Source organism: Ylistrum balloti, unplaced genomic scaffold (genome assembly GCF_031769215.1).
Source record: "Ylistrum balloti isolate Yb309-2 unplaced genomic scaffold, AGI_CSIRO_Ybal_v1 Utg370232, whole genome shotgun sequence".
NCBI lineage: Eukaryota > Metazoa > Mollusca > Bivalvia > Pectinida > Pectinidae > Ylistrum > Ylistrum balloti.
Window position 1 is genome coordinate 64,602 of NW_026782191.1, and position 26,952 is coordinate 91,553.

The 26,952-nt window shown below is 33.5% G+C and overlaps 1 protein-coding gene across 1 annotated transcript; it reads left to right on the forward strand.

Moving 5' to 3' along the window:
• Positions 1-1,329: 1,329 nt before the first annotated feature.
• Positions 1,330-14,976, forward strand: LOC132552040 (zinc finger protein 62 homolog). The gene is made up of 4 exons (XM_060216179.1): positions 1,330-1,413; positions 5,979-6,044; positions 7,188-7,254; positions 8,676-14,976. Exon 4 carries the CDS (start codon positions 8,759-8,761, stop codon positions 13,019-13,021), a length of 4,263 nt encoding a protein of 1,420 aa, XP_060072162.1. The 5' UTR covers positions 1,330-1,413; positions 5,979-6,044; positions 7,188-7,254; positions 8,676-8,758; the 3' UTR covers positions 13,022-14,976.
• The last annotated feature ends 11,976 nt before the right edge of the window (positions 14,977-26,952 follow it).

Consider the following 26,952-nt stretch of genomic DNA (forward strand, 5'->3'; position numbering starts at 1 on the left):
GGTGTCCCGTGTGGAAATGTATAATGCATACATACATGTACACGTTTATGTAGCTTGTTTCCCGACCTTACTTATTATCTTGCCATCGGCCCTATTTTTTTCAAAATTTTGATACAGAAAATAAAACAACAAAAAAAAAAAAAAAAAAAAACACATTCAGACCGGTGTCAAACACTCTCCCGACATCTTTCTTGGAAGAAGGTGGCAATCGTCGTCATGCCATCATTGGATTTGGCAATGAAAATGCATTCACAAATACCAAAGGTCATATAAAGTTTTTCGGCTATGTACGCGTCTGTTATGCATCTCCTTTGAATGTGATCAATCTGCATTGCTTTGATAGATGGAAGCCAAACTTGTATTTGTTTCTTTCTATTCCATTTTTTTTATCCACGTAAACATCTGTCTGAGATCTTTAAACACAATTCATCGACCGTTTGGTGGCAGTACATAAAAGACTGACTTACAAAACTCAGACAGCAAGTTCTAACACAGATTGTGATATTTATCAAGGCAAACATCTTAAAATGCAAACATTCTTGGTACTTGAGAAGTCAGTGTCAAAGCAAGCAAACATTAGTTAAAATTTTCTTATCTTATTTTTTTTTCAGGTGCTAACATGAAACATAGATAATGTTTTTCGGACGCCTAAAGATTCCTCTGTGTATTGACGATGAAGAGTGGGCGTGTATGTTAATACAAACCCAGTGGTCAGGTTAAGATATGTACAGATTAACAGATCAGTGCAGATAACATTTATTATTATGAGACTAGACGAACTTAGAATCAACCTCAACCAAGACAAAAATAAAATCGTGGAGAGAAAGTCAGAGTCCTTCGGATCACGAAAATGCATAGTGTGCTATACCGAATGATTATAGGACAAAAAATACTTTTTTTTCCTGATATCAGCACTTCATGTAGTTGTGACTGGGATAGAGTTTAGGACGACAGCAGACCATGGAGTATTGTTCGCCCCCTTCTCCCCAAATCAGCTGCCCTGTTGAGCTTAGAAATATGTTGAAACGTAGATATTTTATAATAAATAATGTCTTTTCATTTTTCTGCGTTATATTTTTTTCACGAAAATGAGCCGTCATTTTCCCGACTGGTCAACAGCATGCTTCTGGTCAGCAACTCTTTAGAATTACAAAGTCACTCTCTGGGTTCCTGGCCCTCTTTCATTTATTTATTTAGTCAATATTCTAGAATCGCGTTTGAATAAAGAGAAATTATAATGAAATAAAAAAGATATCCGGAACTATAACTCAGTGTCCCGTTCTAAAATTAGTTTTTCAGTGGTATATCCGGTGTTGTTCCGGAGGATTGTAAGAATCAAGAGAATGTCTAATAATCGTCTCAATGAAGATTTCTTCTCGTTCAAGACCAGTGTAATAGATGTGATATGTCATGGTAATTAAGTGCTTTCTTATTGAAGTCGGGAAATATGCAAATATAGTTTGCATTTTTTGCAGGCGTTTCCTGTGCTTCTGTGCAGAAGCATTGTCACCGAGGAATGTGTCATTGTAATCTTAGCTTTTATGCCATGGAGTGGTTACAATAATTGTTTTCATGTCTAAATTTTAATTTTATATGCAGATGGTACGAATGATATGAACCAGACAGTTTTTTTTATCTGAGTTAATCTTACATGTCGCGATGACATTCTCGGTTGAAAGAACCAAGAAAAAAAAACCCCAAAAGATTTTAGTTAGTCATCAAGAGATAAAGAAAATTTGGCATGCTACAGGGATTGATCAATCACGTAATTATTGTGACGTTGAAGATTTGTGTGCTTGTGAATATGACGTCCTTAGGTCCTGGATATGGTGTAACACACTGTTACAGGTATAGAGCTTTGCTCGGGTGCCAAAGTATGCACACCTGTTGCCCCTGCTGAGCTTGATTTCCAAGTCTGAAATGTCCTGAAACATGTATGGCATTGTGTGATTGTGTTGCATTAATGCTCGTTCATTTATCTCAGCCATGCCGAATTATATAATACTGTAACCCAGGTAAAATACTAGCCGCAATATACATTTTGGCTAGAGAACTTCTCTTTAGCTCGATTGGTTGAGTGTCAGACTAGAAAGCCAGGAATCCCAGGTTTGATTCATAGCAGAGGCATTAAAATAAATAAGGACTTCTGTTATATTGGCTCCATGTAGGGATTTGCGAATAGTACTTAGCCATGCCCCACCAGCATCGCTGTAACCCCTGGAAACTTGAGGACGAGTTATTTCCTGGAGGGGGAGTATGTAACCCTGATAAAATACTAGCTGCAATATACCACTTGGCTAGAGAGAAATTCTCTTTAGCTTGATTGGTTGAGCGTCAGACTAGTAAGCCAGGGGTCCCGGGTTTGATTCATAGCAGAGGCATTGAAATAAATAATGACCTCTGTTACAATACATGATTTATACTTTTGCTAATCTGTTACAATTATCACTAAGTTTTCTTTGTGCACATATGTTCTCTTTATCTAAAGACAATAATTGTTCCAATCTTGGAGATCGGTTCTCTCAAAGAGAAGAAGTTTGTGCTTTGCCCACTATAGAAAATATGTTTGTCTCCCCTTTGCTGATCTAAGCTAGCAATTGTTGGGTAGCTGGGTAGGTAGAATATTAATTTCTTTCACTCTGATCTAGAGAACATATTTTCTTGCTAATTTGATATTTGAATAAAATGACTGCATGTTAGTTTTACCCGAAACGAAAGACAATAATTTACAGTTTAGTTTCTTTTTTTACAATCATTTTAAAGGAAACACTAAAGTAATTTTAAAATTTTGATTTTATCAATTTTCATCTGTCATTCTCTCATGAGAAATATGTTTTGTGGACTAGTCCAACACACTTGGTTGTTAATAGATACATATACTTTAGGGTCTAATGTCTTCATGAACAAGATTTCTCTTAGACTTTTCCAGAAAAAATGTCCCGTTATTAAAGATACCACTAACTTGAGTCTTAACATGTGACTTGTGGGGAAGCATGGGAAAAAACCAGCATTAAATAAACATTTCATGCTATTCCGATCTAAGCTACACTGTAATATTTTAACATTGTAACATTGTTATCTCAGGAAATGGAGAACAATCACCAACAGTGAATTCTTTCAAAAATAGATTTGATAGCATTGAGAAAATCAAGAAATTTTATATAATTATCAACCAAATACTCCATAGAGGTTGGAACTGTTGCCACAATTTGTTTATTTATTTTAAGTCTGCTGTAGAAGATCTTAAATGGTCATATGCTGGTGATAAAGTTAACTTTACTTAATCAAGGGGAATAACTCCTATGGTCTTATCCACTTAAATTAGATACAAAGGAAGTCTACCAATATATGCAATTCTTAGTTTTTATTTTTTTTTCAAAATTTTGCTGACATTGGGAATCATTGATCTTTGACCCTGCTATGATGAAGACAGCATTTTTTGATAGTATCATAATTTTTCTATATGCACAGTTACCATCTGTGCGGGTTTATGCATATAGTGTTATAGCTATAACATATATGGTTAAAGCAGCTTTAGATTTAAAGTATGCCACCTAATAAGATTTTGTGACAAGTGCTTTGTTTTCACTATTGCAGTCAACAGGCAGGTACACAATTTCGTCTAAAATGTCCTCCAGTAACGTTATAATGTAGTGATAACATTTGAAAACTTCATACAACAATGGAAATAGTTAAGCTTCTACTTAAAACAATGTTTGGAAAATTTCATGAAAAAATTGTTAATGTATCCCTGACAAGAAAGTAAAAAAATACTTTGTTTTGCTGCATTTTTAATTACTAGGTTGGAAAGGATAAGCAAACTGTTGGCCTTGTCTGAAAGCTGTGAGTCATGGTTAGAAACTGACTATGCACCTCAGTAAATGTGAATGTTAGCTTCAGACCACTTTCCCCTAGGATATGGGTTTTAGACTCCAATATATTACTTGCATCCAAGGTTAATGTATGTTTTGTTGGTTTGTTTTTCCACCAAAGGCACATTTTCAGTGTTTGGTATTTCATACAGCACCTAAACAACAACTGTTCCGTTGGCAACATCCTACTAAAAGCTTGATAGAGCTTGTGCTGTTTGTTTTTTTTATTTGGTGATCTTCGATTTTTCAGTTTGCATTTTTTGTTTATCTGTACATGCACTATACAAGTTATTTTGCAACTGTTACATGATGTAGCAGAGGTAACAGAAATATTTGTTTATTTATAAATATCTGCTAAGTATTTTTAAACTGTACAATAGACATTATATCTTTTGATTGATACACTAGCAAAGTCAGTATTGTTTAATTTGTTTTTATTTTCTGTACATGATTTACGATACCCCAATTTCCGTTTGACTTGCAGGTACACCACAAATTAAAATAGACCTATTTCACAGTAAAGTAGCAAAAGGCACATTCCTACCAAGCAGCCTGACAAGAATCAATCATCTGAGTGATATCAGAGACCCTGTTTAATACATAAAGTACATCCATGTACATGCATATTGTACAAGCAATACCAACTTTATCATGTTATGCTTATTCTATTCTTCCACAATTTTTCTTCACATTAAAATGATTTGAAATCTCAACTCCAGGTATCCTTATCAACACAGCCAGTGTCAGAACAAAGGAATCTAGAGGGAGAAAATTTCTCCTTGATCACTCAAATTTCATATGTTGATATCCCTTGCACCTTCATTGTACATTTTATAATGATCTAATGACCGGAGAATCAAAATGGCTAACAGGAGGCCATATTGGACTTTAACAATTATGGGTTTTTTATCACTATTTCTTATTAAGTACAGGGTGGATTGCTCATAAAATTCCCCATTGCCTCTTGTTGTGCTAGTTCCTTTTGGAAACTGATCAGAAAGCAAAATCAATGCTATTATGGCTTTTGACTGTCAATGGCTTTAATTCATCAGTGTTTCTCAGAAAGTAGTTGTAGACTATGTGAGAGAGAAAAGAAAATTCACATAGATTTCTTAAGATTTGGGTAGTGCAAAACAAAATTCTTAACAAGTGACCTTCTTTGATTCTGACCAGTCAATTTTCATTATCAATGTTAGTTAGAAAGTTTTTAAATGGTCATTCATTCTGTGATTTTCAATGTTTCCTTTGTGTAATGATGTAACCAAATTCTAAATTCATCTGTCACAACAACAAATGATTAGAGAAAAAGAGGAAAATAGAATTGAGTCATTCAGTGCATGGATCCACAATTTTGATTTGAAAGTATAAATTTATTTCACTTCTACCTCTCTGTAAATGTGCGTTAAATTCTTTCTGAAAGCTCAAACAAAAGGGGAAAAAAAATTGAACTGATCCTTTCAATTGGTGTCTGCTACACAGCAGCTAAACAAATTTCCAGATATCACATAACAGAACACAGTCAAATACCAAATATGCAGCTACCTGTATTACTAAACACTGTTAAAAAAACTGGTGATGCCATTTATACCAGTGATAATTATACTGTTTATGATGAAACAGCGGTACATTGTATCAAGAGCAATCATGGATATCAGTTATAAAATAGAAAGTGCGCAGTGATCTTTAGGACTCCGATATTTAAGTCCTGGACTCCTTTTCCTGTTGGATATTCACTCATGACAAAATTCTGAAAATCCACTATTTCTCCTAGTAATTCGATCAGACTCATAAAAAAGTTTGGAAATTGTGTTCTGGACTTGCTTGAAAAAATCCTACAAAATTACCAAGGATAGTGGGATTTATCCATAGGAATACATATATGTATTAGTTTAATGAATGAGTCTGCCTCTTTACAAAATAATTTAAAAAGACAAATAAACTAAACAATTTAAGTAAACATAACTTTTAGAGCACAACATAAGATTATACCTCAGTTTACTGTTCATTTGTCTGAAAATGATGGAGACATTGTCATTTAGAATGATTTAGTCATGAAAAAGTAGCGCATTGAAGTATGAACTATTAATATGTTTATTTTTTTCTCAGGTACGTGAAGCAGCAAAGGTCTTGAGAACCTTTAGAAGAAAGAGACTACAAGTGAGGGTCATCCAGGTTTGTTGAGAAAAAACAACTTAGAAAAGACAGGTCTTTGCTTTAATTTTTAGCAGAATTTAATGACACAATCTCTTACTCTCTCTTTGATATTTTAGAGATCAATGAATATGTAAAAGTACAGTAGCCTGAAATACAATTATAAAAATAAGAGTTCCTCTACTTTGGATTTGTTGAGATGATTTGTCAGTTGTTTTATTTTCTAGATAACTTTCTAACTATTAATTATACCTCTTACTGAGAAGTAATTTTCAAAACTTCATATGCAGATTTTTTGATTTAGGAAGTTTCAAGTATATTTATTTTTGATTTACTGAAGGTACACTGTATGTTTAGCTCAGTGCATCAGTAGCACAAATTTTATGTACAAACTAATATCACACCTGATTAGTGATTATATTTCGATGTCCATAATTCAAGGCTTAATGATCCAAAGGCATTGCTATACACTTGACCACTTCTGAACAAAATGATGAGAGGGAGGGGTTACCCTATATCAATATTAATCCCAGCTTTGCTCACTTGTTTTTATCTTAGTCGATACATAATAAAATTCCATATAATGTATTATACACAAAAGTAGAGGAAATTTATGCAACAGTTATTGTTCAGAAAATTAAAGTAAATCACAGAAATTAAGTTAATAAAACAAGTTGATTACTATCACTGTGGATATTTCTCAGTTGCTTTCAAGGCTTTAAAATTTAGACTCTTAGCATCAAAGATGAGTCCTAGAAAGATGAAATTATTGTGTATTGCAGTTTGATTCATTGTTTGGCTCTACTGTATCTAACTCTAAAATATAAAAAAATGCTGTTCACTTTGGTGTCTTTTGTACAATTTTCTTGTTATGATGTGTATATTATAAATAATACATATAATAAATTCATCAGCAGTCTATGTCAACAGTTTTTTTAACATTTTTTAGCTCATCTTATAAATAAGCTTGTACTTTATGTTGCAGTGTCTGTGATTTTGAATTAAAGGGGTTCTTTAAAATCCATTATAGCAGGTGTTGCATTTGAGCAACTAAAACACTTTTCATTTTTCAATTTTCATCATTCTACACTGTAATTTTATTTAAAAAAATGGAATACAAATGTTTCATTTCCTAGCTCTGATAAAGTGTTTTTGTTTTTTTAGACCAGCTCCAAATTCAAGATGGCTGCTCATTGACTAAAACAGATCCATCTTCACTGACTACTAGCTGGTAAATTTTAACCTTTACAATGATGATAAGAGAAAAGTTGTCATATCCTGAAATGTTTTGTTAACTGTATTGTAGATTTGAACTGACCATGTATCCATATGTCACATCAACCTAGATATTATAAGAAAAATCTGAAACAGATGTCTTTTTTGCTGTTATCAAGTAAGGGTTTTCAAACTTCACAAAATTTAGAAGCCTTTAAAGCTATAATGATGTATATCAGTACTTAAAGTGTGCAGAAATCTTTCATATCACAACCATTGTTAAGTTTAGATTAACAATAAACAGTGGAGCAATACGAGGGTTTTCCATAATTTTGTTAGTAGTAGGCTGTGTAGTTAAAGTAGGAGGCAGGCCTGCTGTGTACGTGTAGTCGTGTACGGATTATTATTACGGAACTGGATTGGTGTAGGAAAATGTATGGAAAACCCTGCCAATACACTCATGTTAGACCTCTCCATATGATTTCCCTTTATAAGGTGAGGGCGGATGAAATTTAAAATGTTAAGCCTTCCTGTGTGAAAGGGTTGTACAAAAGACATTAACTTATATATAATATTGTTATATACAAATTTATTATTAGATGCATGCACAGTGTTTTTATGCCTAACATTGGTAGACAAGGAGTTATTTTTCTACCTGCTAGGACTGGTCATCGATGCAAGGGTCACTCAAAACAGACATTAAATGAAAGATGTGGAGACACATGTACACAAATATAAACATTCAATAAATTTGGTGAATCTTCAACAATGGGTAATTTTACAAAAAACCTCAATAGAATAAAAGTGAACTGCATCTTTGGTCTCAACCTTTCCAGGTTGGAAGGCTTATAATAGTCTAATGCATATGGTATCTCTTCAAAGGCTTAGGTTGAACTGGTTTTCAATAGGGAATAGAGTGATATCACGTTTGAAAATAACTAATTGTAAGGTTAGATTGGAACTATAAATGTCCCAATTCTGACAAAAAAGCATTATTATATTTCCTTAAACAAAGAATTAACACTTAAAAGAAAGTGTATTCACATAGTGAAGCTTCTGAAGAAAACACCTTCCATATCTTTGCATACTAAATATTGTACACCACTTCAATATGATTAACTTGCCGTACAACTTTTCCCATTTTAATTGCATGATTTTACACATGTTATTGAACTATATAGATTCTAATTTAATATTACTTACGGTATTACCAACAACCAAACTCATGATATCTTGTAACAGCTCTGTTTTGATGGTATGTAATTAGCATCTTCGTTGTTATGCAGGGACACATTATTCCTGATTGACAGTTTTTGAATTTATCTTTATAAATTTTTATTTTCAATCTCAATGTCCAACATAAATGCTTAGATTCAAGTTCATTGATGTTTAAAACTAAGTTATCAAATTTGTAAACACACTTGTTTCTTTTTTCAGGATGAATTCCGTGTTATATATGAAGTAGCAGGTCTGCAACTCTTCACAACATTTCTGAAAAAAGAAAGGAATCACCACACAAAATGGAGTGTACAGGTGGCACGGATATGGATATCAATAAAATCTACAGTGACTCAATGAACTTTCTTGTACAAGATCGTCAGAGGCTTCATGGACAATCCAAATTACCATTCTCCAGTGAAAAAGATTTCAGTAGAATCGGCATGGCGGAAAATTTCATGAATGGAAGGAGTAGCTCACCTATTGGCAGTGGGTTTGAATCTGACAAGTTTAAAAATGATGTTATGTTCAGTAGTGCTTCTATGCTGGAATCATCTGCAGAAGGATGTTCAACATCTGGTAGTAACAGTAAGATTACTACAAAACCCCTAATGTGCTCTGGTCATAACATGGTGTATTCCGAGGAGTTTGGACAGAAGGTGTCAACTGATTTACCAGTGACAGACATAAAAAAAGAACCTTCATCTGAAGAGGAGGAAGTCATGGGTACATACTATCGAACGAATTCACAAACAGTTTTTCCTGAAATGATGACCTCGCCTGTTAAAGGTGAAAGTGACCTTGGTATAAGCTCTGCACACTCGGAAACGTCCCAAGAAAACGTAAGTTATGTTATAAAACAGGAACCTTTGACGGACGATGATGATGTCAACGATAATGATGTAGGGAATGAAATGTTTGGAGATTTTTTGCTGAAAGGTAATGATGCAGATGATAGTACCAGTAATAGCATTACTGAACAAAATGAAGAAAATAAAAAAAAGCGGAAATCCTCCATGATTGAAACAACCCTAAGTGACAAAAGAGTGAAAAGAAAGTCTACAGCAAAATTATATAAGAAATTTGGTGATGAGTTTCACATGGACAAGATTGATCATCTTGATGAAGACAGTCACCCCAATGACTCTGAAGAAGAATACACACCGAGCATTTACATTGATCGTAAAGGTAATAAAATCAAGAGCATGGAAGATGAAAATAAAGAAATTGATGTGAAAACGCCATCAAATAAAGGGTTCTTGATTAAAAACATTGAAGGGAATATGTTGAACATAAAAGGGACTTCCAAGAACCTTCATGTTAAGATTTTTAAGTGTCCTGAATGTAATGACATCTTTACGTATGAAAGTGTTTTTAAAAAGCATATGAGAAAGCACACAGGTGACATGCCCTTTAAATGTAAACACTGTAAGCATGGCTTCATGACTCAGTTTAGTCATGACCTTCACAGTCGCGTACACACGCCAGACAGAAGCTACAAATGTGGGATTTGTGGAGAGAATATGAAATTAAAGAAAGAACTTAAAGAACACAATGCAATGCATGCACGTACAAAGAAAGCTCAACAAGAGGGTTCTTCGTCTGTTAAATCTGAACCAACAGAAAACTCAACTGGGACAAATGAAAACATGTCCGATGTAGGTTTATCACCATTTGGTTGCAGCATGTGTGTTTTCGTGGCAAGAGATTTTGCGGAAATTGGCAACCATGTGATGGAGTCTCATTTTGTTGACAAGCGTTGTTTTTGTGATATATGTAGTAGGCGATTTGCTAACACTGATGATCTGAAAGCTCACAAGGCTATACATGATGGTCAGTATGAAGAAATCAGTTGTGGTATCTGTGAGGAAATTGTGGACAGCAAAGACGACTTGATGAAGCATTTAGACATTCACCCTGAGGCTAAACCCTACAGGTGTTGTCATTGTGGCGATAGATTTATTGTATTACCACAGCTAAGAAATCATATGCAAACCCATTCCTTCACCAAACGCTACAACTGCCCACATTGTTTAAAACAGTTTTTCCATGAAGACACACTTGAGAGCCATCTACGCGTCCATACCGGTGAGATCTCGTACATCTGTCCTGTTTGTGACAAAGGTTTCCGAGCAAAAGACAGACTACGCATACACATGAGACAGCATCATTTGACTTATAGTTTGTTCGAAAATTACGAAAATGTGATAGCAGATAATGCAGGTGATTCACTCAAAGAATTACGAAACAAAGTCAATTTTAATGAAGACGACAGAAGTGGTCCTCAGGAAAACAGCACAGAATGCACAAATTCTTCAGAATCTGGAACCCAAGACAGAGGAGGAAAACTTCAGAGTGAAAATTATAATTCACATCTTGAAGAACATAGACGTTTTATACAAAAAAAGATAGATCCAGATACTGAGGAAATAGCCGGTGAATCGGACGCTACTTGTAGAGATAATATGAATGGTATTTGTAGCGAAATGATCAACAGTTCTAATTCTGCTGTCTTTGAGAAGCTAAGAAGACAAGGAGGACTAGATGGGTCTAAAGTATCGTCCAGCGGGACAGATGGTACAGGGACACCTTTTTGTATCTCGGTGAAAAAACTGACAAAGGTGCCTATATCCAACCAACCTTGTGAAAGTACAAATACGAAGCAAATAAATGCAAACTTGCAATTCGCAGAAATGGAAAACACTATGAAGCTACAGATGAACATTTACCAGTGCAAAATATGTGGTGCTATGTTTGCGTACAATAACATGTTAAGAAAACATATGAAGAAACACACAGGGGACGAACCATACAGATGTGATGTTTGTGGACATGGTTATATGTCATCATCTGCCTTGAAAGCACACAAGATGGTGCACTCTGGTGAACGGCCGTACGCATGTGAAAAGTGTCCGAAGGCATTTCGACAAAAGAGTAGTCTCAAATCCCATTTACACTTACATGAAACACAGAAAGTTATTGAGCATATTCTTAGTAAGAGAACAGATAAAGAGGCAGGCTTGCTGCAGCAGCGTGATGCCTTTGGTTGTAGTATATGTGACTCAACTTTTAGTGATGTGCCAAGTATCTCAAGTCATATTAACAAAGTTCACTTTAAGGAACTATATCATGCTTGCGATGTATGTAGCAAACGATTTGATTCAATGCAGAGTCTAGAAGAACATCAGACAGCACATGTCGACTCGAAGAATTACGCTTGTGGAATATGTGGTCGCGATTTCAGCGAGGAAGATGAACTTAGTGACCACTTAAACGAGCATCCTACTGCTAAGCCATTTAAGTGTCAAGTTTGTTATACACAGTTCATTTCATTAACTGTCTTTGCCACACACATGGATATTCATTTAGCAGATAAAAGCGTGGTGGACACAACTAACCAGCTTTCAAACAAGGAACAGCCAAGCAAACAATTCCCGTGCAAATACTGCGACCGGGTGTTTTCTACTTCAGTACAGAGATGGGCACATTCAGCAGTGCATGAAAAAGCACGACCCTACAGCTGCTCAATATGTGGAAAGAAATACGTTAACAAGGGTAGCCTGACTAGTCATGAAGAGAGCCATGAAAAAGGAAAAGGGAAACGTTCACCCAGGTTAGATAAGACGAAAAAGAAGACATCTACGTTACCTAAGTTGAAGACAAGGACAAACAGTTCAGAGGAATCGTCTGATTTGTTAAAAGGGAATCAAACACTGTTAGATTTTGGTGAAGATTCGGGAAATATCGGTGATGATGTAGATGTACCAGATGCGCTGGATGAAAGTTATGAATGTGAGAGATTAGAGCACGAAGACTTTGGCAAAGAACATATTATAAAAACAGAACCCATTTCTACTGGATACTGTGACGAGGAACTAAACATTGGCCTGCTAACAGAACCCCAGTCTACTGAACGCTGTGAGACAGAGGCAGATGTTGGCCACAAAACAGAATCTCTTACAACTGAATATTATAACATGGAGTCGAACATTGGCTCACAAACAGAACAAATTTCTACTGGATACTGTGAATCAAATACTATTGAGTTTAAAACAGAACCCCTATCCCCTGAATCCTGTGACATAGAGTCAGACATTGGCCTCAAAATGGAGCCTATTTCTACAGGATATTATGACATGAAGACAGACATTGGTGAGGTCAACTTATCGCTGCAAGATCAGGAAAGCTTTAGTGGGTTACACACAAGCACAGATGAGTCAATTATGGTTAAAACGGCATCTTTTGAAAATCAGATGGAAGTTAAAACTGAGCAAGACGACGATTCTCTCGCGACAAAGCCGAAATATGGGTGTATAATCTGTGGCAAGAATTATATGAATCAACAAAGTTTAAACAACCATGAAAAATGTCACTCAGTTGTAGTATCAGAGCCGGTAGTATCTGAGCCGGTAGAATTAATATGCACAGAGTGTGGGGCCGATTTCTGGAAAAAATCTGATCTAAACAAACACATACGTAGACATCACAACGAAACAAGTAAACCGTCGTTCAGGTCCAAACTGAAAAAAGTTAAAAACAAAAACAATACCATTCAAAATGCCTAGTTTTTCATTGATTTGGCTGTCAAATATAGAAAACAATGACTGAGGTTCATCAATTGTGACTGTGATATAACATGTATACCATCACGATTGTGGACTGAGTTCTGATTTCACTTCACTTACTTACATTTAGATCTAAAAGTAATAATATTTGGTATGCATCCCGATCGGATGTTTAGTTATTCAAGGTGATTTAAGAGGGTAATATGCTTATATATGTATCCATTTCAGAAATGATGAGTTGTATGATGACAGCTTAACCGTGATTTGTGTTAACATACAAATGTTTTTTTTTCTGGCGAGTAAAGTTTTTTTTTTATTACATCTTATAGGTTAATAAAAAATTATTACATTTATAAGCGGACAAGAGACAGTTTTTTGAATCTACTAAATGTAATTTCCATTAGAAACCCTGTCTATTTCTTGAAATAAAAAAAGTTATTATTTATACCATATTAAACTTTTAACTTCGGTGCATGTTATTAGTTCCTGTTTAATAGTAGGTTTCCATAGTGATGACGAATGTTGTTAATTTCAACGAAATGTAAAATAAAGATAAATAATTCTATTTAAATAGTTCCCATATTCGGAAATGCATTCCAAACTGGCGTTTTTCGATCAAAACCTAAGCTGTCCTTTTTGTCCAATTAGCTGACTTGTCGGGGTTAAAAGATCGAACTAAAAAGAAACGAAACTTGACATCTAGTTGATGTCTAATTTAATGGCTGGAATTCTACATTTGACCTCACTTTTTTTATAACAGATAATAGATAAAGAAACCTTGACCAATTATTGTTCAGATAAATGTACTTCTGACTAGGCATACGGGAACAGGACTTTTCATATCTTGTGATTGTGTCAAGCCTTTTAATAGTAGTTATATATTTCAATTAAATGTACTGCCAATGTAGAAAATGCAAGAGTTTTATTTCATTCCTCTTACATATGTTTATATTTAATTCATACACTTAGACATTTTCAATCTCATTTTATAGTTTAGCACCACATTAAAATATATAACAATGTTGTATGATTTATCGTTTATTTTCAAGAGTTGCGTCCCTTAGTACAACACCATAAAATTTTACAGAATTGCAAAACATAAGTATAGTAAAATGATAAACTTTGAAAATATTTAATTCATTATTACCAGCTCGCTTCGATTGTTTGTGATTTCGAAAATCTGTTTATGGTTTTATAACTTTATAAATCATACTGTTAGTGGCCGTAACTGTGGTGAAACATCATTGGTTGCCGTTAACGCTATTTGAACACAACCTTTGTTATTGACATCAACTGCCGGTAAGTTGTATGAATTAAAATAAAAGGTAATGCTTTAGTTTTTAGAGAATGTGCTTTATAAACGACAACCTAGGGGAGTAGCGTCTTATATTTAGACACATTGTCAGCAGATAGACCTAGGAGGGGGGGATAAAGAATATACATGTAAATTGATACATAGTAAAATCAGTTGTCAAATTGTCATATCAAATTCAAATGTAAAGAACTGTATGCAGGACTCAATCGACAAATTACAACTGGAAAAAAAATAAAGACTTTCATATATATTAATTGAAAATAACTGACCGTTGAAAACGAAATACTATGTTTGTCAGCGTTGTCGGTTGTAGCACGATGGACTTTAATTTGAAGCTGTGAATAACAGTAAAATAAATACTGATGAAAGGAAACAAAAAAGACCAGAAGTTGCTGTCTTTTTGTGTGTGTGTGCAGCTGGCTCTGATGCAAAGACGAGACAAAAATCGTAAATATTTTCCCGATAGAATAGACAAAGCAAGGTTCAAGATGACGGTGTATCTGGCACCATCAGGCACTTGTCATGACTACAAAATGTGATAATATCAATGATTTATTGATTAACAGAAAGTCTTCGGTTTGAATCCTTCACATTATATGGGTCGTGCATTTTTCGATTTGAACTTTTGATATCATTTTCGCTATAAACGTTGCAAGTTTAACGAAATAAAGTGAGTGATGTGTAGTCGTATAATCGCTTTATTTGATTGTATATTGTGTTTTCGCATTATTTCCGACCATTTCATCGGGTTTACAACAGTATATAAATTTTCTCTTGCATGCATTAGATTTTAAACAGCTTTTAACAACAGCATTCTCTCGCTCACAAACCTTGAAATAACTTTAATGTCAGTTCATTATTTGTCGTAATCGATCTTAATTGTCAGTTCAATATTTGTCTTCAGCAATCCTAATGTCAGTTCAAAAGTGGTCTTCATCATTCCTGATTGTCAGTTCAATATTAGTTATCGACAATCTTAATTGTCAGTTCAATATTAGTTATCGACAATCTTAATTGTCAGTTCAATGTTGGTCATCAACAATCTGAATTGTCAGTGCAATTAGTGGTCATCAATATTTTAATTGTCAGTGTAAAAGTGGACATCGACACTTAAATGTCAGTTCAATTATTGGTCATCGACAATTTTAATCGTCAGTTCACTATTGGCCATCGACAATTTTAATTGTCACTTCACTATATATTTTTATCGTAATTGCTGGTTTACTTTTGATCTTACTATCTACTGTCAGTTAAAACCTGGTCTTAATCTTCATTGTAAGTTCAATATTGGTGTTGATTTGTTATTATTGTCAGTTCAATATTTGTCCTAATTTCCTCTAACACCACTAAATATTATACTGACAGTTTCGGTCACGCAGCCAATAGTTGTCATATATAAGATGTCAGTTTTACATCACCACATCATATTTGTTTGTACAGGTAACAGGACGAAAACATTCTACATACTAAAATATCAAATAATAATTCTCACAGAAATATCAAGTAATGATACTCACAGAAATATCAAGTAATGATACAGAAATATCAAATAACGATACTCACAGAAATATCAAGTAATGATACTCACAGAAATATCAAGTAATGATACTCACAGAAATATCAAGTAATGATACAGAAATATCAAGTAACGATACTCACAGAAATATCAAGTAATGATACTCACAGAAATATCAAGTAATGATACTCACAGAAATACCAAGTAACGATACTCACAGAAATATCAAGATACTCACAGAAATATCAAATAATGATACAGAAATATCAAGTAATGATACTCACAGAAATATCAAGTAATGATACTCTACAGAAATATCAAGTAATGATACTCACAGAAATATCAAGTAATGATACTACAGAAATATCAAATAATGATACAGAAATATCAAGTAATGATAACAGAAATATCAAGTAATGATACTCACAGAAATATCAAGTAAATGAAATATCAAGTAATGATATCACAGAAATATCAAGTAATGATACTCACAGAAATATCAAGTAATGATACTCACAGAAATATCAAGTAATGCAGAAATATCAAGTAATGATACTCACAGAAATATCAAGTAATGATACAGAAAATATCACAGAAATATCAATAATGATACTCACAGAAATATCAAGTAATGATACTCACAGAAATATCAAGTAATGATACAGAAATATCAAGTAATGATACAGAAATGTCAAGTAATGATACTCACAGAAATATCAAGTAATGATACTCACAGAAATATCAAGATAAATACAGAAATATCAATAATAATGATACTGATACTCACAGAAATATCAAGTAATGATACTCACAGAAATATCAAGTAATGATACTCACAGAAATATCAAGTAATGATACTCACAGAAATATCAAGTAATGATACTCACAGAAATATCAAGTAATGATACTCACAGAAAAATATCAGGTAATGATACTCACAGAAATATCAAGTAATGATACTCACAGAAATATCAAGTAATGATACTCACAGAAATATCAAGTAATGATACTCACAGAAATATCAAGTAATGATACTCACAGAAATATCAAGTAATGATACTCACAGAAATATCAAGTAATGATACTCAGAAACAGAAATACTCACAGAAATATCAAGTAATGATACTCACAGAAAAATATCAAATAATGATACTCACAGAAATATCAAGTAATGATACTCACACAAATATCAAGTAATGATACTCACACAAATATCAAGTGACGATACTCACAGAAATATCAAGTAATGATACTCACAGAAATACTAGTAATGATACTCACAGAAATACCAAATAATGATACTCACAGAAATATCAAGTAATGATACTCACAGAAATATCAAGTAATGATACTCACAGAAATATCAAGTAATGATACTCACAGAAATACAAGTAATGATACTCACAGAAATATCAAGTAACGATACTCACAGAAATATCAAGTAATGATACTCACAGAAATATCAAGTAATGATACTCACAGAAATATCAAGTAATGATACTCACAGAAGTATGATACTCACAGAAAAGTAATGATACTCACAGAAATATCAAGTAATGATACTCACAGTAATGAACTCACAGAAATATCAAGTAATGATACTCACAGAAATATCAAGTATACTCACAGAAATACTCACAGAAATATCAAGTAATGATACTCACAGAAATATCAAGTAATGATACTCACAGAAATATCAAGTAATGATACTCACAGAAATATCAAGTAATGATACTCACAGAAATATCAAGTAATGATACTCACAGAAATGTCAAGTAATGATACAGAAATGTCAAGTAATGATACTCACAGAAATACTAGTAATGATACTCACAGAAATACAGAAATACTCACAGAAATATCAATACTCACAGAAATGTCAAGTAACGATAGTCACAGAAATATCAAGTAATGATACTCACAGAAATATCAAGTAATGATACTCACAGAAATATCAAGTAATGATACTCACAGAAATACCAAGTAATGATACTCACAGAAATATCAAGTAACGATACTCACAGAAATGTCAAGTAATGATACTCACAGAAATATCAAATAACGATACTCACAGAAATATCAAGTAACGATACTCACAGAAATATCAAGTAATGATACTCACAGAAATATCAAGTAATGATACTCGCAGAAATATCAAGTAATGATACTCAAAGAAATGTCAAGTAATATTTCACACAAAGATGTCAAGTAATATTTCATATAGAGATGTCAAGTAACATTTCACTCAGAGATGTCAAGTAATATTTCACACAGAGATATCAAGTAAAGCTACACATAGGAACAGGTAACACCACACACAAAAATATAAGGTAACACCACACACAGAAACATTAGGTAACACTACACAAAGAAATAGGTACCGCTACACACAGAAATATTAGGTAACACTACACACAAAAACATTAGGTACCGCTACCCAAAGAAATATTAGGTACCTCTACACACAGCAAAATTAGGTAACATTACACACAGAAATATTAGGTAACACCACACACAGAAACATTAGTTAACACCACGCACAGAAATATTAGGTAACACTCCACACAGAAATATAAGGTAACACCACACACAGAAATATTAGGTAACACCACACACAGAAACATTAGGTAACACCACGCACAGAAATATTAGGTAACACCACACACAGAAACATTAGGTAACACCATACACAGAAATATTATTTAACACTACACACAGAAATATTATTGAACACTACACACAGAAATATTAGGTAACACCACACACAGAAACATTAGGTAACACTACACACAGAAACATTATTTAACACTACACACAGAAATATCATTTAACACTACACACAGAAATATTATTTAACACTACACACAGAAACATTAAGTAACACTACACACAGAAATATTATTTAACACTACACACAGAAATATTATTTAACACTACACACAGAAATATTATTAAACACTACACACAGAAATATTATTTAACACTACACACAGAAACATTAAGTAACACTACACACAGAAATATTAGGTAACACCACACATAGAAATATTATTCAACACTACACACAGAAATATTATTTAACACTACACACAGAAATATTATTTAACACTACACACAGAAACATTAGGTAATTCTACAGACAGAAATGTTATTTAACACTACACAAAGAAATATTATTTAACACTACACACAGAAATATTAGGTTACACCACACACAGAAATATTATTTAACACTACACACAGAAATATTAGGTAACACCACACACAGAAATATTATTAAACACTACACACAGAAATATAAGGTAACACCACACACAGAAATATTATTTAACACTACACACAGAAATATTAGGTAACACTACACACAGAAATGCTAGGTAACATCACGCCAGAAATACTAGGTAACATCACACACATAAATATTATTTAACACTACACACAGAAATATTATCTAACACTACACAGAAATATTAGGTAACACTACACATAGAAATGCTAGGTAACACCACGCCAGAAATATTAGTTAACATCACACACAGAAATATTATTTAACACTACACACAGAAATATTATTTAACAATACACACAAAAATATTTGGTAACACTACACACAGAAATGCTTGGTAACATAACGCCAGAAATATTAGGTAACACCACATACATAAATATTATTTAACACTACACACAGAAATATTATCTAACACTACACAGAAATATTAGGTAACACCACACCAGAAATATTAGGTAACATCACACACAGAAATATTATTTAACACTACACACAGAAATATTATTTAACACTACACAGAAATATTAGGTAACACCACACACAGAAATATTATTTAACACTACACACAGAAATATAAGGTAACACCACACACAGAAATATTATTTAACACTACACACAGAAATATAAGGTAACACCACACACAGAAATATTATTTAACACTACACACAGAAATATTTGGTAACACTACACACAGAAATGCTAGGTAACATCACGCCAGAAATATTAGGTAACATCACACACATAAATATTATTTAACACTACACACAGAAATATTATTTAACACTACACAGAAATATTAGGTAACACTACACATAGAAATGCTAGGTAACACCACGCCAGAAATATTAGGTAACATCATACACAGAAATATTATTTAACACTACACACAGAAATATTATTTAACACTACACAGAAATATTATTTAACACTACACACTGAAATGTTATTTAACACTACACAGAAATATTAGGTAACATCACACACAACAATATTATTTAACACTACACACAGAAATGTTATTTAACACTACACAGAAATATTAGGTAACACCACACACAGAAATATTATTTAACACTACACACAGAAATATTATTTAACACTACACACAGAAATATTATTTAACACTACACAGAAATATTATTTAACACTACACACAGAAATGTTTTTTAACACTACACAGAAATATTAGGTAACACTACACACAGAAATATTATCTAACACTACACACAGAAATATTAGGTAACATCACACAGAAATATTATTAAACACTACACACAGAAATATTATTTAACACTACACAGAAATATTAGGTAACACCACACACAGAAATATTATTTAACACTACACACAGAAATATCATTTAACACTACACACAGAAATATCATTTAACACTACACACAGAAATATCATTTAACACTACACACATAAATATTATTTAACACTACACACAGAAATATTAGGTAACACCACACACAGAAATATTATTTAACACTACACACAGAAATATAATATAACACTACACACATAAATATTATTTAACACTACACACAGAAATATCATTTAACACTACACACAGAAATATCATTTAACACTACACACATAAATATTATTTAACACTACACACAGAAATATTAGGTAACACCACACACAGAAATATTATTTAACACTACACACAGAAATATCATTTAACACTACACACAGAAATATCATTTAACACTACACACAGAAATATTAGGTAACACCACACACAGAAATATTATTTAACACTACACACATAAATATTATTTAACACTACACACAGAAATATCATTTAACACCACACACAGAAATATCATTTAACACTACACACAGAAATATCATTTAACACTACACACAGAAATATCATTTAACACTACACACATAAATATTATTTAACACTACACACAGAAATATCATTTAACACTACACACATAAATATCATTTAACACTACACACATAAATATTATTTAACACTACACACAGAAATATTAGGTAACACCACACACAGAAATATTATTTAACACTACACACAGAAATATCATTTAACACTACACACAGAAATATCATTTAACACTACACACAGAAATATTATTTAACACTACACACAGAAATATCATTTAACACTACACACAGAAATATCATTTAACACTACACACAGAAATATCAATTTACAATAGATACTGAAATTTCCCTTGACGCTTCAGTGGTAATTTGTAACGTTTCCGTCTGATAAGTATCACTTCAGACAAAATATGATGGAATCTTACTGGCAGGAAATTCGACAATTTGACAGAAATATAATAAATAAGTTTGACATAAAGTAACACAGAAAACCTATCAAGGAAAACTAACAGCTACGAAGATCAATCTTCGGCCATTAAGGGTTTGATAGCAGCGATTAAGCTGTGTGTATATTTTTGTCTCCTAAGGGAATTTTAGAAATAAGTAATTACGTCACTGCCAGCACAACTGTAACATATTGCTTAGCGCAATGTATTTTTATTAACGAAAATAGCATTGCTTATAACGTAGTTTAGTTAGGACAGCTTCAAAACATTTGACATGATTGATACGATATAATGATTTCCCAAGGGAAACCTCTTCAGTATTTTTCGGCCATCAATAAAGAGAGGTGGTAGTACTATATACCGCGAGCGTCGATGAGAAGTCCGCTCTGTGGCCGCTGATCATACGTTAACGAGGAATATTGGTTCCAGAGTGCGTGGACATTCCCCAAAATTGTTGGTTACGCTGGGAATAACTATTTGAAGGAAATAAATATCTGCCTGAGAATGACAATTATGATCTGGGGCGGACTTTGCACTAAGTATGTGTTACTTAATGAAGATTCGATATAAATCTACGGTTATATTTTGAAGAAAGCAAAATGGTTTCTTGAATAGATGTTCTTATATTATAACTTGTTAGAAAATTATGTTTCGTTTCGCTGACTATACTTACACAGGCGAAAGATCAGTTTGACGTGTATTAACTCTGAGGTATACAGAGTATACGAGATAGCATCACAGGCTTCAGTATGTACACTAAGGTAGAAAATAGTGTGACGAGATGGCTGTAAGGTTATATTGAAAATAGGTCGAATCGGTGATCTTCCCTACCAACATTTGATGCCAGAAGATACCATCCCAGGAAAGTCAATTCCACGACATTTGTTAGCATTTTTTCCCATTTTTATTAGGTTTTGCTTGCTCAAACGGGACATTTGCAGTTTGTTTAAGAATGTTCAGTCACACCATGTGTACAATTTTGTCAATAAGCACTCGGTAACTATTGTGACTCTTATATTGAATAGTGCGTTTGCTGTATATCATATTGCTTTTAAAACAAACGCTAAAAGGCAATACCATTCTTACGTGTTGAAGTGTATTGAAATAATATGCTGTCAGTGAATTCTTTTAAACTTGTCATTACTTGATGTTTTATTGTGTCCGCATTGTGTTAGGGTTTTAGTGTAACGTCGCTTCCGATAGAAATGCATCATGGGTATTTTTAAAGACGTCGCCATAATTGTGTCTGGGAGTACTGGTGAGGTCGTTAGATTCGTACCAGAGTGACGTTTTTTGCGCATTTGATTTTATTTCGGGGGGGGGGGGTGTATTTACGCTTTTGAATGCCATTTTACCCATGTACGTTATGGAATACTTGACTAAATGAAAAATCTAATCTCACGTTTTAACACCATGCGTACAACAGTTACCTTGTTAGCGGAAAAAATCCGATTTCACGGCTAACTTACGCGACCATTATTAACACTTTACGTGTGCATGGACTTGTAGTCGTACCGAATTGACTACGGTGATGTTAATCTCGGACGGCAATTTCTGTGGTGAATGTGTTTTATCACCATGATAAACATAATGTTTTACAAAACTTTATCGCTGTGGAAATCGCGAAGTGACGTGAAATGTTTTGCACATTTTTCTTTAATGCTCTTTTATTTTTATTTTTTTTTATATATACCACCGGGAAAAAGGTTTCAAAATACTAATTCATCTTTATTTTCACACAAGAGGCAGATAGCATCAACTCCGCGTTCTAACTCAAATGTTCTAAACATTTCATTATTTTAACAAAGGTAATTGACTACAGTGAGCTATTTTCAGTCTCTTTATATCTCTTCATTGAAGAACAAGTAACCGTACTGTACTATAGAGAGAATTTCTATTTCTTTTTTTTTTCTTTTTTTTTATCATTCTTAAGTTTTTAAGGATTCAATATGGATTGATGTTTTTATTAAGCTAAACCTAAACCGGAGGTTGATGGCTGTAGACGTGTAAGAAAGACAATGTCATGTTTATAATCAGTGTTGTGTTAATATTGTAATATTGCACTGTTGATGGGGAGGTTAAGTTTATCGACACAGGGGTGGTAAATAATATTGAATATAATGCCAATTTACGAAGAAAATAACAAGGTAATAATTCATTCAAAATCAGATAAATTTAAAAGGTATTGTGAAAAAAGGACCGATAGCTGTCAATTTGTTTTATATGTTTTCGGTCTGTTTTAGCATCTGATTTATCTTTTCACTTTTGTAGGTCAACATTAGATTTTGTGATGTGGTAAATTGATTAAACACGAGAAATAACGAGAGAATAATTAATCTACTCGTGCGTAGCGTAATTTCAAATTGGCGGGAAGTTGGTGAAATTATCACGGTAGCAAATGACAATATAAAAAATGCGTTTGTTATATAAAAGTCATGACGCGAGGGATCGGGCTTAATAGACAAAAATAAAACGCGTGTGTCCGCTTCAATATAACACAACGGGAGTTAATAAAGACATTTCCGTGTCCTGATACTTCTTCAGATCGATAACATTAGCGGGATTTGTCGCACAAATGCTGTCCGTAAGTGAAATGACTATTTGTCCAAGCCGGCTATTTATCGTGTGATAGCCGAAAGCCTTCGGACTGGTCAGCCAACACAGATGTGTGGAGGCAGAAATCTGGAATTAAACCGGTATTGGTTTGATCCGCTTTACAGGGTTCGCTATGGATAATATCGGCTAAATTACAGCATGTGGGCCGAGAGGAGAAAATGGGCTACTTCTAGGCGTAAAGCAGATATTAGGATTCGAAATACCGTATAGGAAATGACTATGCAAGGAAATGTGACATGAAACCCCCGCACTACTTTGTTTGTCTAACACATAATTTTGCTTTTAAAATCCTCTCTGCTTGCTGGCTCCGATTCTACTTTCGATGCCGATATAAACATCCTTTGCACCTATATATAGATTTTGAAGTAATATCACGATGCGTTCTGGATAACATTTCATTAGATGATTGTGTTTCCACTAATTAAATATTTGTATCAATTAGAAATAAATCTCAAAACTGATAACGAAGTCACAATCACCTGTCTTATCATTACCTATCTGCGCCCACCTGATACCGTTTACTGTTTCAAAGAACGGGCAAAATACACTCAAATGAAGAGCAGCTTTAAAAACAAACCACAAAATAAACTCAAACGAAGAACACATTTCAAAACAAACCAGCCGACTTTCAGAGACGAGGTACTACAGATGTTCTAGATACACACATGTGATAAGTGGGAGGGGGTTGGCTTCAGCTGTAATCCAAAACACATCGATTCTAGCTTTACTCAGGTGAATATCACCTTCCATCTCTAAGTCAGTTTTATGTACCATGAACATTAAGGTAAAATCGTAATGATGTGATGTTCCCAAAGTACGAATCGTGATAGTATTATCACATTTTCTTTGTGTTAGCATTAGTCATACCAATAGTGAAGTTGGAATCATGATTATGATTAAAGACACTAGGGATTGTGGATAAATACCGATCACCAATGCTAGGATAGTTTTTGGTGTTGAAAAATACAACAATGTGGCTCATTTTTAAGAAAAAGCAATTTTTTATCTTTCAAGACTTGAAAGAGATCATTTGTGCTACGTATATTTTCTCTTGTGCGTGTACAATGTAAAAGATGTATATTTGCATCTTATTCTGTTATGAAATTATTTTTACAGAAAGATTTAATCATTGGAAATAAATAAGTGTTTTTGTCTCTGGATCGGGATATCCAGAGTTGATTTAATTACAATCTTCTCCATATACTTTGATTGGAAAAGAGCTAAAAACAGACACTCGATAATTTATATATCAACTTGGCTTTAGTATAGAATCCTGTAGAACGGATTCCTTAGATTTGTTTTATATGCGTTTTTAGTGCAATGAAGCTGTGATATTTTTCCTTATCCGTCTCATCATTTTCTTATTTCATCCTGACGTTCTTACACGATGGCGTGTTTTTTCATGTTAATATTGACATTTTTAATTTCAAAACATTTCATTAAATCAAAAAGATTTTAAAGGTAGTTGGGCAACAAGCAATGTTTGTGCAAGCCCTCTCCTATGGAATACTGTAAGTATACTCTTAAACGTATTAGCACGGACTATGAACATTAAGTTGTACTTTTTATAAATTTCTAAGGTTGATAAACAGCCACTTGAAATACACACTAATATATGTGTATGTATAATCAGAATGCTAGGTAAATTAATAACTCATCATTATCCATACATACATATACTCATGATTATAAAATGTTGCCTTGATATTTAACACTGTGTGTCGATACTGTGATATATGTATTGTCCTTTCACGCGCTTTGTTACGATTGGTGTGCCATGTGCTTATATATAACGATATCTACATTCAATTTATAGTCTTCCATATGCAGTAGTGGGTATACATTTCCGTTACTTGTTGACCGAATTCCAATTCTTCATGTTGACTTTTATACAGAGTGTCAACAAGAAAGACCGTGTGCTCATTGATTTCCCTCAAGGATCATTTACTACTTGGGTGACATAAATACAAATTGCACCACCAAGTTCAAAACCAGTCTTAATGAAATCGGGTTAGAAACAATGTTCAGTAATGATGATAGAATAATAAACTGCTTTCATGAAGAAATTGCACTTTTCGGTTATGACCTTCTCAATATGGAATTACCGGTAAAATCTTGATAATATGTAATAACGAGTAGAAACATACACCCACGCCTGTTCTTAATGTTCTGTAGTTATTGCCACAATCATTAGGCCGTATTGTTTACAATGTAATCAAGATTTTGGATTTTGGAATTCCGAAGGGAAAAGTAAATATTTTACCACCTGTTCAGCATTGACAAACAACGACTCTGTTCCCATAAGTGCCAATATTTTGGTAGTTTTGCAGTAAACAAAATGATAATAATGGTATAGGTAAAACTATGATTAACGATTGTTATTGAGACTTCAGGGAATGCGTCCGTGACGTACACGGTATGTGGCATCAGTCATAATTTCTGCTAAATGTAGAGATGTCCCTGTATGTCTGTTCATGTAGCTGAAGACAACATGTGCCTGTACATTAAACTCTGGACAACATGCGCCTGTACATTAAACTCTGGACAGTGTCAGTACATGTAGCTGTGGACAACATGTGTCTGTACATGTAACTGTGGACAACATGTGTCTGTACATGTAACTGTGGACAACATGTGTCTGTAGATGTAACTCTGGACAACATATGTCTGTACATGTTACGCTGGACAGCATGTGTCTTTACATGTAACTGTGGACAGCATGTGTCTGTACATTTAACTGTGGGCAACATCTGTCTGTGCAAGTAACTCTGGACAACATGTGTCTGTACAAGTAACTGTGGACAACATGTGTCTGTAGATGTAACTCTGGACAACATGTGTCTGTACATGTTACGCTGGACAGCATGTGTCTTTACATGTAACTGTGGA

Coding starts and splice junctions, on each gene's coding strand:
- LOC132552040 (XM_060216179.1), top strand. CDS start 8,759: ATGGAGTGTACAGGTGGCACGGATATGGATATCAATAAAATCTACAGT.